The sequence below is a fragment of the Sceloporus undulatus genome, chromosome 3 (assembly GCF_019175285.1).
Source record: "Sceloporus undulatus isolate JIND9_A2432 ecotype Alabama chromosome 3, SceUnd_v1.1, whole genome shotgun sequence".
Classification (NCBI taxonomy): Eukaryota; Metazoa; Chordata; class Lepidosauria; order Squamata; family Phrynosomatidae; genus Sceloporus; species Sceloporus undulatus.
Window position 1 is genome coordinate 62,453,371 of NC_056524.1, and position 17,601 is coordinate 62,470,971.

General features: G+C 40.8%; 1 protein-coding gene across 2 annotated transcripts in view; it reads right to left on the reverse strand.

Moving 5' to 3' along the window:
• LOC121925384 (amyloid beta precursor protein) overlaps positions 1 to 17,601 on the reverse strand; it is a 213,387-nt gene that overhangs the window by 57,082 nt on the left and 138,704 nt on the right. Inside the window, exon 7 of one of the 2 annotated variants that reach the window (XM_042457469.1) lies at positions 11,982 to 12,149. The exons of the other annotated variant lie outside the window; for it this stretch is intronic. Within the exon in view, the coding sequence (XP_042313403.1) occupies positions 11,982 to 12,149 (168 nt within the window). The remainder of the gene's footprint in view (positions 1 to 11,981; positions 12,150 to 17,601) is intronic. 2 annotated transcript variants of the gene reach the window in all.

The window sequence follows — 17,601 nt, forward strand, 5'->3', positions numbered from 1 at the left end:
AAATTACTATGGCTGCTTATTTGCTAATACTCCAACTTTAAAGATTTACAAGTAGTTTATAAAATCCTTGGGATCTCAGAGACCTTTGTCTCCCTTATAGACTAATTCTCTGCTTAAGATGGACTAGAAAGGCTCTCCTGAGGGCTTTTCACACAACACAATTACATCACTATGGTCCCATACAGGTATGCTTTTTAAATGATGAATGCGTCCTAAGAGTCCGGAAACCACGCCAAAGCCACAATCCAGTCCTAAGCTTTAATGCAGCTTTTTTCATGCATGTGGAAAAACCTTAATTACATATCTGTATGGCCATAAAGGGCATCATATCTATGCATACGTGACGTTTTGGAGATTAAAGTTTTATTTCAGATTACCGTTTTAATAAAGCAAACCACATATCTGAATGCCAAATGTTTAAGATACAGCAGCTTTTGAAATGGCTCCTGTTTGTTTGTTTTAGAAGAATAACTTTTTTGTCCACTAAGATATTTAAAAACATTGCCCTTATTGCTTATCAGTAAGAATCATAGAGGAGCAAGCTTTCTTCAGCTGCAAACATGGTGCTGGAAACCACTATGCAATCTAGAGTGGGGACTCAGGTGTCACATTCTGCAAATCTTAATGAAAAGGTCACAGAGTTCCCTGTTAAACAGTGAGTCTTGCTTCACATTCCACATTAGGGAACAGCACCAATACTACTAACTGAACTAGTAGAATTGCACAAACAAGAGCCAGCAGCTGTGCCCAACAAGAGCAAATTTTTGTATGTCACACAAAGTGCTTTCATCGATTTGTGGCACATCCAACTTGAGGCACGTACTATTAATGTCTCAACAAGGCAACAGAAAGTATGTTTCTGAAGGCTCTCTGTTAGGCTTTTGTCTGCACGGTAAGTGCACAATTCATACCTGTCAGCTGCTGCATGGGAGAAAAGATAGCTTTTCCTTTTTCTTTTCAGGGAAGCATATTTCTTGCAAAGACAGCAAATGTTGCCTGCATTCAGATTACAGTATTGTGTACCTAAGAAAATGTAAGTATGTCCATTTTACTAATCTTACTAAAATATAATAAGCGATTAATGTACTTTTCAATGGCAGCTAGTTCCAAATGATTCATGGAAATCAGTAGGTGAAATCCACAACGATTTCACCTCTCAGTGCTCATAAAATTTTCTGGCTTTCACAAAACCACATTAAAAAACACACTAGTAGATGCCTGATATGCCGGTGCTGTATCTAAAAATAGAATTAGGGTGCTGTGCACAGGAGTAAATACAAGCAGCTCAGTCTGGAACAGTGCTATATCAAGATGAAAAGAATATCTGAACTATTCATTCCCATGTCAAAACTGGGTTTCCCAATAGTCAGGAAACCCTGTCTGGAAGAATATTAGACCAGCAAGAATTTTGTAAAATTTTATCCCAGCATTTGATGTCCACGTGTGTTGTGCAGGAGTTATTCTGCAGAAATAAAAAATGTTCTTTTGGTACCCCCTGTTTTCTTCACAGAAAACAGTGGTGGTGGGGGGATTGTACAAAAACCACATGGTCCCCCCCTCCCAGAATAATTCCTGTGCTATACTTCAGGACAAACACAGGGTCAGTATCAATGAAGAATATTCATTTTCTCCTGCAATGGGGATAAGAAAAACCCTAATAATTTGTCTTCACATGTGAAAATGCTACTGTGTGTAGCAGAAGTTTGATAACTGATGAAGTTTGATATTTGATTGCTTCCTGGAAAAATTTCCATACACTTCAGAAAACAAACTGCTTAACTATGTTAGAGGAATATGAACCCTGTACAAGAATTAAGTAACAGCTAAATCAGAATTAAGTAACAGCCAACCAGATAAGACAACAGCAGACTACTTTGCTTAACCTCAGGTCTGGCGCATTCACTTTCAAAAAGGAGGCCTGAAAAATAATACATCAACAGCGAAACGCCGGGTGGTCTCTCTTCAAAATCACTTTACTGTAGCTGAACTCACTTCTGGTATCACAGATCAGCTGAGTTAACAGCTGTCAGAAAGAAGGGAGCAGACAAATTTTTCCAGAAGATATCACAGCCCTGTTCGAACATTGCCCCACTACAAGCTACTTCCAGTGGGACAATGGATCCCGCAAGCAGAGAGAGGGAAGCCCTCTGAGCCCCGTGACAGCAAACTTTTACATGGAACACTTTGAAAAGCAAGCTCTGGAAACAGCACCAAAAACAAAAACAAAAAACCACGCAAACAAACCCCACAACATGGTTCCAATATGTGGAGGATATTTGGAGCCATGGAGAAGATCTGACCATATTTTTGAACCATCTGAAAAACATCCACCGAAACATCCAATTCAAAGTGGAAAAAGAAAAAAAGGAACATTGCCACTCTTGGATGTCCTGGTCATCGCCAAACTAAACCAAATGGTTGGGCCATACACTATACAGAAAATCTACACACATGGACAGATACCTACACAAGAACTCCAACCATCTCCCAGGACAAAAATGAAGCACAATAAAAACACTGGTAGACTGGACAAAAAGGTTCTGTGAACTCCACTTCCTGGAAGATGCATTGAAGCACCTAGACTGAGCTCTACAGGCTAATGGCTTCTCCAGCTCAGACATCAGAAGAGCTGCCAGACCCAGAAAAACCCAGAGGAGTGAAGACAAACAACAACTCAAAGGGAAGGTTTTTTTTTTTTACCATACATCAAAGGAGTCACAGACAGAATAGGAAAACTGGTGAGGAAACACAATCTTGAAATGGTCTACAAACCAACCAAGAAAATCCAGCAAATGCTGCACTCAGTGAAGGACAAGAGAGACTGTCTCACAGCCGCAGGTGTTTACTGCATACTGTACAGCTGCGGACAAGTCTACATTGGGACCACCAAACGCAGTATAGGAATACAAGAGAAACTGCAGACCAGGTCAGCCAGAAAAATCAGCAGTAGCAGAACACGTTATAAACCATTCTGGGCATAAAATGCTTTTTGAAAAACACTGAAATTCTGGACCATGCCAACAACTATCATGTCAGAATGCACAGGGAAGCGATTAAAATCCATAAACACATGGACAACTTCAACAGGAAGGAAGAAACCCTTAAAGTAAACAAAGTTTGGTTATCAGTCCTGAAAAACAACAAAATCAAGACCCTACAAATGAAAACCACCCAGGTGGGGGAGGTTTTCCAGCAGATAATGGATCATTAACTAACTTGCCATTTAACAACAGAACAATACACAGATTAACAAGTAAATCATTTCCTCTTAACCAACAGTATCTGTACCCCACTCTCTTCCATGCCAGTATTTTCTGAAGATGTTGGTGAAACATAAGGAATAAACTGTTCTAGAACACGGCCTCATAGCCTGAAAAACCCACAAAAAACTATGGATTCCAGCTGTGAAAGCCTTTGACTTCCCATTGCTGCAGTTATGTTTGCACAATAAAATGTATTTTAAAAAACTCACACATGCTAGAATTAATGCAGAACAAAATCAACCTTCAAATCTCCAAGAAATATAACTCGCCACAATTAAATGTTAGCTGTACAACAGTCCATTAGTAGTCAGTCTGTGATATTAATCCTCAGAACAGAGTTGAAAAATTGTGAGATAAAAACATTTTCATGTTTACAGATCTGTACACTGATGAGGAAGAGAGGTCAGAAGTATTATCTTCCAAAGATTTCTAAATTTGAACCTAGGTTCAAATAGGTAAGATATTGGATAATTATGTTGAAAGTTCTAAGAGTTTTAGCATCTGAAAAAAAATCTTTGTGTTTAACTGAAGTCTCTCAAAAACATCACTCTATTGCTGATGACAATTGCTGTTTAAAACAAAATAACTTTAAAAAGTGTTAGAAACTTAGTCACCACTTCAAATCAAAAAAGAAAACAATGACACTCCACTATCAACAGTAAAACAGTAAGAAAGTTAATGCCAACCATTTTAAGGTAGTGCTAATCCACTCAACCCACTAATGAGACCAATGCTTGGCAAAACCCCAAAGGCAGTGCTGTATTTCATTTTCCTGGCAGCTTGAGGAAAACAGCCGAGCACTAGAGATAAGAAACATTTCCTTTTAACTTATTTCTTGATTTCTGTGGAAACAGATGCTGCCAATGTAGCAACACCTCCAAGAAATGCTTGAGAGGATTCTTAGGAGATAAAATTAAAATGTGGAGACCATAGCCATCAGGAATCTGTTTGTACTGAATATTTTGCCTTGGTGTATGGAATTTGAACTTGTACAAGAAGACTGGAAACTTTCACTTCCATTTTCAGCTGGCTGCAGTTTAGCATGATATCTAACCATGAACTGAGGGTAGTGTTAATTGTGGTGTGTTTAAACAACTTCACACTCTGTGTATTGAATTGAGCTTGCTTTGAGAAAACTACAGTTAAAACGATGGGAGCATGACCATGATGGTTCAGCTGCGTGCATGCAGCAGCACTGGGAAGAACAGGACAGGACCATACATGGATGCTCCAATCTGTGGATAGCAAGCACACAGAAGAGGGGAACTGATTGCATAAATGTATATTAAGTGGATTCTCAGAAAACTTTCAGTCAAGCTATAAAGTTTACTGGCCTTTTCCCTTTCCTTGTGATCAATTTACTTAGGTGAAAAATAAAAAGCGAGAATAAGCAATACTTTTATTTTGTTTATAGCTATGGAGGCTAGAAAAAAAATTTTTTTTTCTAGCCTGGGCCTATCACTATGTGTTATTTTCGGGGTATAGGTTATACAGTCAGCCCTTCTTATACATGGATTCAAACTAACTGAACAAAGACTTCAAAGTCAAAAGCATATTAAAGCTATAATCTTGTCTACATTTAATTAAATATTTATACATCACCTTTATTTATAAAATGAACTCAAAGTGTTCACAGTATATATTGTTGTTGTGTACCTTCAAGTCATTTCCAACCTATGGCAACTCTAAGGTGAACCACAGGGTTGGTTTATTGTGGAGGGCACAATTTGTTCAGAAGGGATTTCCCTTTGTTTTCATCTGAGGCTGAAAGCATGTGACTTGCTCAAGATCACCCAGTGGATTTCCATAGCTGAGCAAAGATTGAACCCTGGTCCCAGTCGTCATGCAATGCTCAAATCACACCATGTTGTCTCTCTCTCTCTATTTATATATATATATATATATGTACGCGCGCGTGCACACACACACGCATATACAGGGAGAGAAAACATAATAGAAATTACAAATATCAAATTTAAAAATTGTGCATACCATAGACAAATCTCATTGACACAAGATTCAATACAAATACAACAAGACAGAAATGTAACTCATATTAAAAGCTTAGCAAACTTTAGCTGTCTTAATTCAAAGATATAGTTGTTAGTCTGTAGGATCAGTATTTAGAGAGGTCTTGTGTAGCACTTTTGAGACTAAATGAAAGAAAGAAGTTGGAAGCATGAGCTTTCGTAGACTAAAATCTACTCTGTCAGATGCATTTCACTGTCTTAGTGGCATCAGAGAGAAGGAACCAACTGAATTTCCTCTCTAGAGGAGAAGTTTCATAGTCTGGGTTTTGCAAAAGTTGGGCCACATATCAGGATCTGTTGAATGCTATTGGCACAGGATCCCATAGGGAAAAGCCATATAGCATATTGAGATCTCTCAGGGAAATGTAATGAAAATTCTAACACTAGCTATTATTAACCTTAATCTATGGTATACCTGAAAAATCTGGAATGGAAGTCAACATCCCTTTTCTATCTCTCCTCCTCTTAACTAGTCCATCTACGCAGAGATATCTCAAATGTACTGAAAAACCTAACAGCTGGATTTATCTATGTAAATCCTCATATATATATATTTTTGGAATATAATCCCTCCTCATTTTCTCTTCTCCTCAGCCACACTAGCCCACACCACAGGTTTTACAATTCAATATTATTGAAAATTCCTGATTTCAATAAATGTTTTTTATTTTTGTCCGTTTTCCATAATTATTTTGGTCCGTTTTCCATAACTATACACATATAATGAAAAACATCTTAAGTGTCCTTTTTTTCTATAAAGCTCCACTTCCACCCCTTCACATTGTCAAATTCCTGTGCAGGGGCATCACAAGGGGTGCAGGCCGCACCAGGTGACACCCTAAGGGGGTGGCAACACCACTGTTCCTGAACATCTGCCTTATGGCAGAAATAGGTTATGACATTCACCGGTGTCCATTTGAAACACTGAAGAGGAGGTGTGAATGGGGCAAGGTTCAGTGAGAAGAGAAAGGAGAAGATATTTGCTGTGGTGGTGGACTTGCTCTACATCAGTTTTTGGCACTCCCATTCAAATTTTGTTTGAGTCACTTTTCAAAGGGCCTCTGTGCCTTTAAAATTTGAGGCATTTGCCTAAAAGAGCTTTAAAAGTGGACATGTGAAAAGATAAACTGTAATTGGGACAAGCCTGTGTATATGAACTCAGGTGCTCATAGCAAGATGTGATGGACTCTGGCTTGTGTTGAGGATTAGTGTCAGATGTGGTGCTGGAGAAGAGTTATATGGCTACCAGGATGACCAAAAAGACTATCAGTAGGACAGCAGGAAAAATAGGTGATACTTACTGGCAGTAGGCGGTAGGAAAAGAAGAAGACAGATGGATTACAGATGGATTAACTAAAATAAAGAAGTCACAGCCCAGAGTTTGGAAGTCCTGTCTCTTAACAACAGGATCTTCTTTGAGGATCTTCTTTGCGGTCTCTCATTCATAGGGTCATCATAAGTTGAAACCAACCTGACAGCACATAACCACAAACTTACATTTTTGAGAAGTGGGAATGGATGTTTCAACTCCAACAGCTTTCCCCAGCCAAAATTAATTCCTAAATACATACTAAGCTATTTGGATCTAAATACTTAGTAAGGGTAACATGCCTGGGGAGCCATGAAAAAATTAATGAAAAACATGCCTGGGGAGCCATGAACCTAAGAAATTAGGCAGCCTCCAGTTTATGTTCTTAACTTGTTTCAATTTTTCAACAGTTTAGTAACTTTTTTCAACTTTTGCATTTTTGTGAATTTTTAACTATGCTTTTTGAAATCTTTTGTAAACTGTCTTGAGTCCCCATAAGATTTAAAAAAAAAAAAAAGGATGGGGGATGATGATAATCAATTGGAGAAAAAGGCCAAACATGCTCATCACACTGAAAAGGAGGTTAATTTGAGAAATAAAGTCACTTGGCCAGAGGGTGGGAAGGAAGGATAGATGGGATGGTGTTGGTGAAGGATGAGGAGCCAGTAAGAACATCAGAGAAAGAAAAAGAAGCTTCAGAAGAGAGATAAAAAAGTGGGTGGCAGAGGAATGTGAGAAATAAAGAGAGAAATGGATGGACTGCCATCAGCCCTTTGGTCCCTTCACAGCAAATAATTACAGTGTTGTGATTCCACTTTAACAGCCATGATTTCATTCTACTGTATCCTGGCAGGGAAGAAGGGATATTCAGAATTATCAGACAGAAAACTCTATCACTTTAGTAAACTACATATACCGGGGCGGGATACAGACCTCCGCTTTGCGGCAGTCTCCTGCCGGCGCCATTTGCTCCGTGCGGGAGCCGCAGCAGCCAAACCGCACGGCTCCCGCGTGGAGCAAAAAAGAAGCTCCATTTCGGAGCTTCTTTTTGCGGTGCCTCTATGACATCGCGAGGCGCCGCTGGCGCATTCGCGACGTCATAGGCGCCGCGACACGTCTGGACGCTATGTGTCCAGTACGTAAAGATGGCGGCACCCATGTGGAAGGGGCGCCGCCATCTTGTACGTATTGTATACATACTATATGGCGGTTTGTATCCCGCCCAGGATTCCACAGGATGTTGCCATGGTAGTTTAAGTGGAATCATAGTGCTGTAATTGTGCATTGTAGAAGAGCCTCTTGAGAGATTGTTGTTGTTAATTGCCATCAAGTCAATTTCAATTTATGGTGACCCTGTGAATGAGAAACCTTTAAGTCACCCCGTCATCAACAGCCCTGCTCATGTCTTGTAAACTCAGGGCCATGGCTTCCTTGATTGAGTCTATCCACCTGTAATGGGGTCATCCTTTTTTCCTGCTGCCTTCTACCTTACCAAGCATAATTTTTTTTTCTAATGACTCATAACTTTTCATGATATATACAAAGTATACCAATTCATTAGCAGAGGTATGAACAAAGACAATGGCTTCATCATACATTACATATATTAACACAAAAGTCCTCACTACTGAACATTTAACAAAAGGAATCTTCTCAGAGAGAATTTTGATCCTGGGGAAACAGAATGTGGATTTATTGCTTTTGCACATCAACGCTAACTGACGACTGCAAAGATCTGAAAGATTTGTATCATTTTGCTCAGCCTTTTGCATCTTCCTGGCTCCATGACATCTCGCTCAGACAACTCTATAAATGTGCTTTATACCTGAGGTCTTAATACCACTCAGTACGACATCCGAAGAAATGGGTTCATATTCACATAAACTCATGCTAAAATAAAAACTAGTTAGTCTTAAAGATGCTGCCACATTTCTTTTTTTGCCCCCCCCCCTTTTATGCCAAAATATGACAGTCTTAGGGGCTGTACATACGGGTGGCGAAACACCGCTTCTCTTTGCTGTGTATCATTCCCAGAGCAGCCAAACCATGCAGGAACAAAACAGCCAGGAAGAAGCTGCTCTAGCATGATGCAGCCCTATGACACTGCATCCTGTGTGCGATGTGCGGGCGTTGTGCATCGCATATGTCATTATGGCAGTCCCCATGTGGACGGGAGGCTGGCATGATGATGGCAGTGGCACATTCTAGGCTTCCGGAGCATGTGGTTACTGTGTGCTCCAGAACCCTAGAATTGGCTCCACTACACCGCTTCCTGCCCATGTGTACCGGGCCTTAGTTTAGTCATCTTGGCTTCCAGGGAACGTTCAGGTTTAATTTGCCCTTGGACCCATTTATTGATAATATGGCACTTGTGGGGAAAAATATATTCCCACTCCATATATACAATAAACAGCCCCAGTTAGCAACTACCTAAGAAATTAATGATTCCCAGCTAATCTTTTCCCCATGATATATGCCTCATCAGCCCTGGACTAAAAAAAGCACCCTATGCAGTGTGACACACTGATGCCATTTAAGAAAGGAAAAGAAAGTTCTTTGTGATGAGAACAAAACAGCAAAGGCCACTTGTGCCCCAAATAGCAAGAGTCTAGGAAAGGCACTCATTCCACCTCTGAATAAACTTGCCTGTCTGCAGTGTGTTAGTTATAACTTTTAAAAGTTCCAGCTGCAAAGTGGTGATGAGCTCCTTGTTCTACCTGTTAAAACCTCTGTAGTGAAACAAAAGTCAGGACATAACTTCCTGGCACAGGAAAAGAGTGATGGTGATTCTTCTTCTGCAGTTTGTTTCCAGTAGGTGAGGCTACAGAGGCATAATGTTAGCCACCCAGTCTACAAGCCCGTAAGACAACTTGAGCTCCACTACTTCAATGAGAACACACTGACCTCGGTAGAAGATACAGGGCAGTTTCTAAGTGTGGTTAGTCAGAAACAAATCCCACTGAGTTTAATGGGACTTGCTTCTTGTGTAGCACAACAGACTAAACACACACAATGAAATAATCCCTCTGTACCTGACTGAGGATCCTGCTTATCTCCACCTTTGCAAATACAGTGGTGCCTCGGGTTACGAAATTAATTCGTTCCGCAGCTAATTTCGTAACCTGAAAAACCTTCGTAAGCCGAATTGCCATAGGCGCGAATGGGGAAAAAAGCCCGGCTCTGCCGCGGCTCCATTTAAAACAGCGCGGAGTTTTTCGTAACCCGAAAAAACTTTCGTAACCGAAACAATAAATCCCTATGGATTTATTCGTATCCCGAAAATTCGTAAGCTGGGATTTGTATCCCGAGGTACCACTGTACGATTAAAGAACCAGCCAAGGACAGCCCATACATGGATATTCACTGTGACATCTAATGACATCTTACAGGCATGAAAAGGCAACCAGAGACAGAGATTTATTAACATGATGTCTTTCAATGAAGCCTGTTAACACAGTGGTTGCATTCTACTAGCAATGGTTCTTTATGATGACACTGGACCTAGGCAAATCCTGAGATTGGATGAGCCTTGGCCTTAAGTATTCCCTCTCTCCCTCGCTTCTCTTTGAAAGTTTCTGCTTGTTCAAACTAACCACAGCTTGTTATTTACTTTGGATCCAATAAATCTTAACTATTGTTTGTATGAAATAGGCCACCTTCAGATAGGTTATGAAATGGATTTGTTTCAAACAAAGTTGAGTTAAAATTCTGAGGATTCAGAAAACACTGTTTCTCCTTTTCTTAACTAGGCTGGAAGACAATGAAGTGGATGAAGTATTTTAACTTCAAAGCTTTAGTAATCATGATAAGCCATGATCTACCACAACCATCTGAACTATCTTCACCACACAGACGTATCAGATGCATACCACTTTAACTGCCACAGCTTCATACAACAGAATTCTAGGATCTGTAGCATGGGGGTTTCTCTAGCATTTTCAGCTAGAATGCTCTAGTACTTGTTTATAGAGAATCCTAAAAGCTCAATGAAATGACAAAATCCAGATTCCTTTGGATAGAGTCATGAGTAGTAAAATGGTTTCAAATTGCTAGAACAGTGTAATGCAGATAAACTCTTAGTCTCTCAATCATCAAATATACACCAACGGGGCGCACACATATATGTACTACTGTGTTTCCCTGAAAATAAGACACTGTCTAATATTTATTTTTCCTCAAGAAGGCACACTATGTCTTATTTTCAGGAGATGTCTTATTTTTTATTAAATATGGTACAACAATCTACATTTATTCAAATATAGTTAAGTCGTCTTCTTCTGGAACATCGTCCTAACTTTCCAAACCTGGAATTCCATCCTGAATTTCTTGTGACTCCCTTTCCTTTAGAACCACTGGCCCCAATCTTTCCACTCCCTTCCCGTCCCGTTCCACGCTGGGCCTATCGCTATGTGTTATTTTCGGGGTATAGGTTATACAGTCAGCCCTTCTTATACATGGATTCAAACATCCATGGTTTGAAAATGTACAAAGAAAGTATAAATTTCAAATATCAAACCTTGATTTTCCATTTTTTTAAAGGGGCACCATTTTGCTATGTCGTTATATTTAATGGGACTTGAGCATCCATGGATTTTGTTATCCACAGGGGATTTGGAACCAAACCCCAGCATATAACAAGGGTTCACTTTATTGTGCAAGTGCATAGAAATCCTGCTACGGCTTATTTTATGGGTATATTTTATTTTCGGGGAAATAGAGTAGATACCTTCCACAACAATCCCCTTTATAGAGGGGGGTAGGATCATGGCACACACATCTACGTGTGTGTGTGTGTGTGTGTGTGTAAGTAACATTTTCATGGGGAAAACACTTTCTTTTGTTTACAAAGTGTAGGTTTGTATGCCCCAGAATTTTGATACACTCCTACTGCTTTACTGAAAGAAAGTGGCAAATGAAATAAAATAACGAACAACAGTTCTACAGGCTTGTGATTTGTTGCTACTTTGATTATGCATTGTACATGCATGATAACAAATACACAAATGGGCAAGAGTTAAAGTACTCTTACAGCAAATCCTCTAACAGAGAATATACCTCTAAGTGCCTTGTCTCCCAATTTCCACTACACTGCTGCAAGACAATTTGTGTCTAGAACACAAGATGAAAGAAGTCACCAATTATCATGCTTGAATAGAAAGAACAAGCGAGCGAGCGAGCAAGAGAGACACGTACTAATGGCCAAACACACTCTACAAGACGTGGGCAATTAGAGAAGCTGACAGAGATATGGTTAGTGGTAGTACGGATGGGCCCAGTCCCAGGGAAGTTTTTAAAAATTCCGCTACAGAACAGCAGAGGCAGAGTGGCACAAGATAGGAAAGAGAGAAAGGCTGCCACAGGCTGGAGAGATCCACTTACTGACGCTGCCACAGACTGCCATGCAGTATTCCTCAGTGTCAAAGTTGTTTCGGTTTCCACCACATCCGCCGTAAAAGAATGGTGCACATTTTCCTTCAGTCACATCAAAGTACCAGCGGGAGATCATTGCTCGGCAAGGACCAGTCTCAGCTTGTTCAGAGCACACCTCTAATTATAGGAGATGTGGAGGAACTATATTTAGCGTGAACGTGGAATTATCAATGCTATTCTACATACCGTTATTTGTATTTATATATCTAGCTCTATGACACCAAGAGTCACCCTAGGAAGTGATTCATTTATGATAAACCTTTGTAATAGCTTCCAAAAACCAAATGGTTTAAGGGCCACTTTTGAAACCAGACTTAAAACTCAGACCTGCTGTTCTTTTCTCATTCTGGTAAGTCCAGCAGGCAAAGGCCTGAACTGAAAACAGTTGTCTGCCATGGAAACACTCATGCATCTCCACATTGGAAAAATAATCTCTCAGTAGAACAATTAAAAATAAAATGAAAGCTGCTCCAAACTCTGGAAAAAATATATTATAGAGTAGATAAAGGAAGAGAAATAAAGAGAGCACAGAACAGCAGGACCAAATATACCCTTAAAATTCACATCTGATTTTCCTGTGTGTGAGAGGTGACCATATCTTATTGAATGCATCACTGTGTAGATTCTGTTGTTCACATTTTTAATTTTCATTGGAATTTAGTTTAGTTACTATATTTCTGGATAAATGGTCTCTTAACAATAAAAATGTATAAATCATCATTCAGATTCAGATTCTCTCCAGTGTACACATCTGTGGCCCTTTACCAATAATGTTCCAAACAGAAAATAATAATAATAATAATAATAATAATAATAATAATAATAATAATAATAGAGATACACATTTTCCATATTAAAAAACATTGTCCTTCCTTTCCCCCATTCATCATAAGTTTCTACAGATTTGTGTTCAATTGTCTGCTGTGTTTTGTTAGCTAAATATAGTGCTAATATTCAGATTTTGGGTGGTAGATTAAATGCGTCAGTCTGTTCCACTTTGCAGGACAAACAAATCCAGATATATCATCAGTAACACACAAGGGTTTTTGATAGCATATGTGATTTAACAGAGCATTTCTTTAATTAGAAATCTAGAAGCTGACTGTGATTGATCTTCCAGCATAGTTGTGTAGATATTTCTTTAGAAGTGAGTCTCATTCCATTTAATGAAGTTACTCACAGCTAGGTTTGCCATAAGCCAGGACCTCCAAACCGGGACAAATATAGGACAAATGTAGGACAACATTTTCAAATGTAGGACACGTCTTTTTAAATTGGAGGACACACAGAGAAAATTGATGATTTTTAAAAAATGTTAATATAAATGCGTGTTTCTTAGGCATGATCAAAATGGAGGACATTTTGGCATTATTCCTACACAGATGGCAGAAATATACTTCCCTTTCTGGCCAAACCACCCCACTCTATTCCAAACAGCACATTTCAGCATTGAACATGGCTTTATTTTAACATGGCCTCTTGCATATTTCAGAGGCTTATTGCATAACCAAACTCTTTGGGTTTCACACTGAACATGGGTGAACATAGCTATGCACATTGAACATGTAAAGGTGGTTTAACAAGAAGTGGATTTGCCCTCGGTTTCAGGTGTCTTGCACCAACTATACTTCTCAGAAGTGTGTACTTGGTCAAGGTACTTTGGTTTTTCTTCACTGCGCATGAGTTTGTAAAAATCAGAGCAACTTATATTGGCTATACCTCAGAAGCTGGCTGATATCAATATCACCACCACCATCATCATCATTGTTAAAGCAGACCTTTTAGCATTAAAAGCACCGAAAATACATAGAAATGCACTTTGGAAAGTCACACTGTCTCACCTTCAAAAAGAGTGAGTGCATGCCTCAGAAACTGACTGATATCATCATCATCATCACCACTATCATTGTTAAAACAAAGCAGACCTATATAAATGGAATGGAACTCCTCCTCCTCCCCCCTCTTCCTCCTCCTCCTTCCTTCCTCCCTCCTCCTGCTACCTCCTCCTCCTTCTGCTACTCTTCCTCCCTCTTCCTCCTCCTGCTACTCTTCCTCCCTCTTCCTCCCCCTCCCTCCTCCTGCTACCTCCTCCTCCTTCCTCTTCCTCCTCCTTCCTTCCTCCCTCCTCCTCTTCCTCTGCTGGCCCCTGCACCCTTGCCAGGCCTGGGCCGGCCCATGTGGAGACTAGAGGAGGAGCTCCTCCTCTGGAGGCTGGCTGGCCAATGGGGGCAGACTGGAGCTCCAACAGCCTGCCCCCTGCCAGCAGCCATTGGCCAGCCAGCCCCAGGAGGAGAAACTCCTCCTATTTAGCCCTGCACACGGCCTTGCAGGCGTGCGCAGGGCTACAGGAAGCTGCCAGCTGGCGCAAAGGCTTTGGCGGCGGTGCGCTATGCACGTTGCATAACCACCACGCGCAACAGCCAGCACAGCTGTCACTGGCACCAGCAGACCCAGGGCAATCCCGGGTCCAGGAAGAAACTGGGACGGGGTGCCCCTGCCTGGTAAAAAAGCAGGATTGTCCTGCTGGGGGGTGGGACATGGCAACCCAACTCACAGCTAAATGGGTATAGGACTGCAACCTTACTCTCATACTGGCATGTCTGGATTTAAAGTTACCAAGAAGAAAATTACTATAGGTTGAGTATCCCTTATCTGGAAATTCAAAATCCAGAACTGTCCCCATGGATGGCTGAGATAGTGACACCTTTGCTCTGTCATGGTTCAGTGAACACAAATTTTATTTTGTGCACAAAATTATTTTTAAAATATTGTGTATAAAATTACCGTAGACTATGTGCATAAGGTGTTTATTAAACACAAATGAATTTCATGTTTAGACTTGGGTCACAGATTTTGTAAATATTTACAAATCTGAAAATAAAAAATCCAAAACACTTCTGCTCCAAAGCATTTCAAATAAGGGCTACTCAGCCTGTACTTAAAACATGTAGTTCAAAATAGAAAACCATACATACTATAATATCCAAAGACAAAAGCTAAATTCACAAGAGGGCTTCTTTGTGAGTGTTTTGAAATTTATCTGTAGAAAGCTCTGAAACTGGCACAGACTTTAAGAATAAAGCTTAAGCATTAATTACACAATGGAGGTATCACACTCCCAATAAGCAGTTAATAGAATGCAATGTCAAATGAGAATTATTTCATAAGACTTAAATATTTTGAAATCGTAACCCAAACAATTAAAATGAAAGTTCACTTCTAAACAATTACCATATATACTTATGTCTAAGTTGAGAAATTTAGGTCAAAAAATTGATCCAAAAAAACCTGGATCAACTTATATATGGGTCCATGGATAACTGACCCGACCTTCTCCCCAGATGGGCTGCCTTCGCAAGCGACAGCCCGGCTGGGGAGAAGCTATGAGGGGCGATCGCTCGCCGAGAAGACTCTCCATCGCTGGGCTTTTCCCCCCAGGGAGATAGCCTGGCTTTCGAGACGCTGGGCTGGGCGACTGCTCCCCCAGAAGCCTCTCCAAAGCCAGGCTTTTTCCCCAGGGAGACAGCCTGGCTGGGGAGATGCTGGGCTGGGTGATTGCTCCCCCAGAAGCCTCTCCAAAGCCAGGCTTTTCCCCCAGGGACACAGCCTGGCTTTGGAGATGCTGAGCAGTGTGATCGCTCCCCCAGAGGCCTCTCCAAAGTCAGGCTTTTCCCCCACGGAGACAGCCTGGCTGGGGAGATGCTGGGCAGGGCGATCTTATACATGAGATCGACTTATAGTCGAGTATATACAGTATTTTTAGCCTATGAGAAGAGAAAAATTATGATAGGAATCAAATAACTTGAAATATACTACTACTACTACTACTACTAATAATAATAATAATAATAATAGTATTTATTTATAACCCGTCTCTCCCTGTGTTGGATCAAGGTGGGTAACAGCATACAAAAAGAGAAAACAATAATATCAAAGGCATTTGAATCAGCCTGAAGAGAACAATTTAGGTACATGGAGAGTGAAATTAGGGGATCAATTTGGGAAGGCCTGCTGGAAGAGATTTGTTTTATTGCCTTCTTAAAGGCCTCGAAAGATGTTAGTTGGCGGATCTTGTCTGGCAGATCGTTCCAGATTTTTGGAGTGGTAGCAGAAAACATCCTCTGGGAAGTATACAGTATTCCAGATACTTTTACTTCTATTTCTTTTGCATCACCAAAATACAAAGGGGACAGTCGGGGGTGGTGATGAAAAAAGGGGGTGGCAAGGGGCCCTTCAGTCCAAGTACTGATGTGCAGGAAAGACAAGGGGAACCAGAGGTCTTTAGGAATCCTGGTATCGCAGTGCTTAAATGCCTGTACTGGTGCTAGATTAAATGTGTGTTGTGAGTTTGATTGGTCCACTCAGCTTTGCATCCTTCTAAATAAATAAATAATAAATAAAATAAAACTTTTATTTATATCCCGCTTTTTTGTGACAAGACAATCAAAGCGGCTACAACATGTTAAAATCCACATTAACAAATTTATGTCCCAAATTCCCCCCCTTAAAACAGGATTAAACAAATTATAATTAAAACATCTATTAAAAACACAATAAAATACAGCGAGGACAGAGTGGTGGGCTGATACATGATGTGGGGGGCAGTCATTCTGTGGCCGGGCACTTTTATTCAGGAAAGGCTGGCCGGAAGAGATCCGGCTTGACAGCTTTTTTAAAGCTGTCTAAGCTGGCAATTTGATGGATCTCGTCTGGCAGACCGTTCCATAGTTTGGGAACAATTGCAGAGAAGGCCCTCTGGGAGGTAGCAGTTACTCTGGTTTTTAAAGGCTGCAATAGATTCCTCCCAGAGGACCTGAGGGTGCGGGGTGGATTATATGGATTATATTTTTCTATAGGAAAATGAGTACCCAGCTTGTAAAGTAAACCACTTAGGGATTTCTAGTAGTGGCAACTGGGAAACTTGTATGAGGCTTGGACACAGGGCATCGCTTCCGTGGCTCAGAGTGGTACCATTTTGGGACAGACTGGAGCAAAGAGTTAGAGCACATGGTGACAGGAGAGAAGTGGCGGCAAAAAGCAGCTTTGAAATTTGGGACTCTGCTTAAGCTTTTGAACTTTGCTGGGACTTGGATAGCAGGTTGTAGTTGCACTGCAGCTCCTGCTTTCTTTCATCAGACAGATTGAGAAAAGAGGTAGCAGAAAAAACAATATTTTTGTGGGAGAGTGGATACTTGAAGCTATGAGGGGAAGATATGCCTCTGAGGAAGGAGTATCTGTGCTTGATTCTTGGAAAGTCTTGGGAGTGGCTCATGTAGTTAAAATCTCTAGTTTTCTCTGTCCAAGCCAGTCTCCAGTCTAGAGCATGGGGTTTCTGTAAACCCCCTACAAACACCGGCTGCACTTTTCTCTGCCGTGATGTCCCTCCTCTCTAGGGAGAAGCTTCTCTCTTGTGTCTGGTCACCCTGGGAGCAGCAACTGAGCGGCTGGCTGAGCAGCAACCAAGAGGCCTCTTGTCTGCACTCATCTTTGCTGCCAGGCTGGCATGGGTGAGAGGCTTCTTAGTCACTGCTCAGCCAGCTGATCAGCTTCTGCTCCCAGAATGACAGGG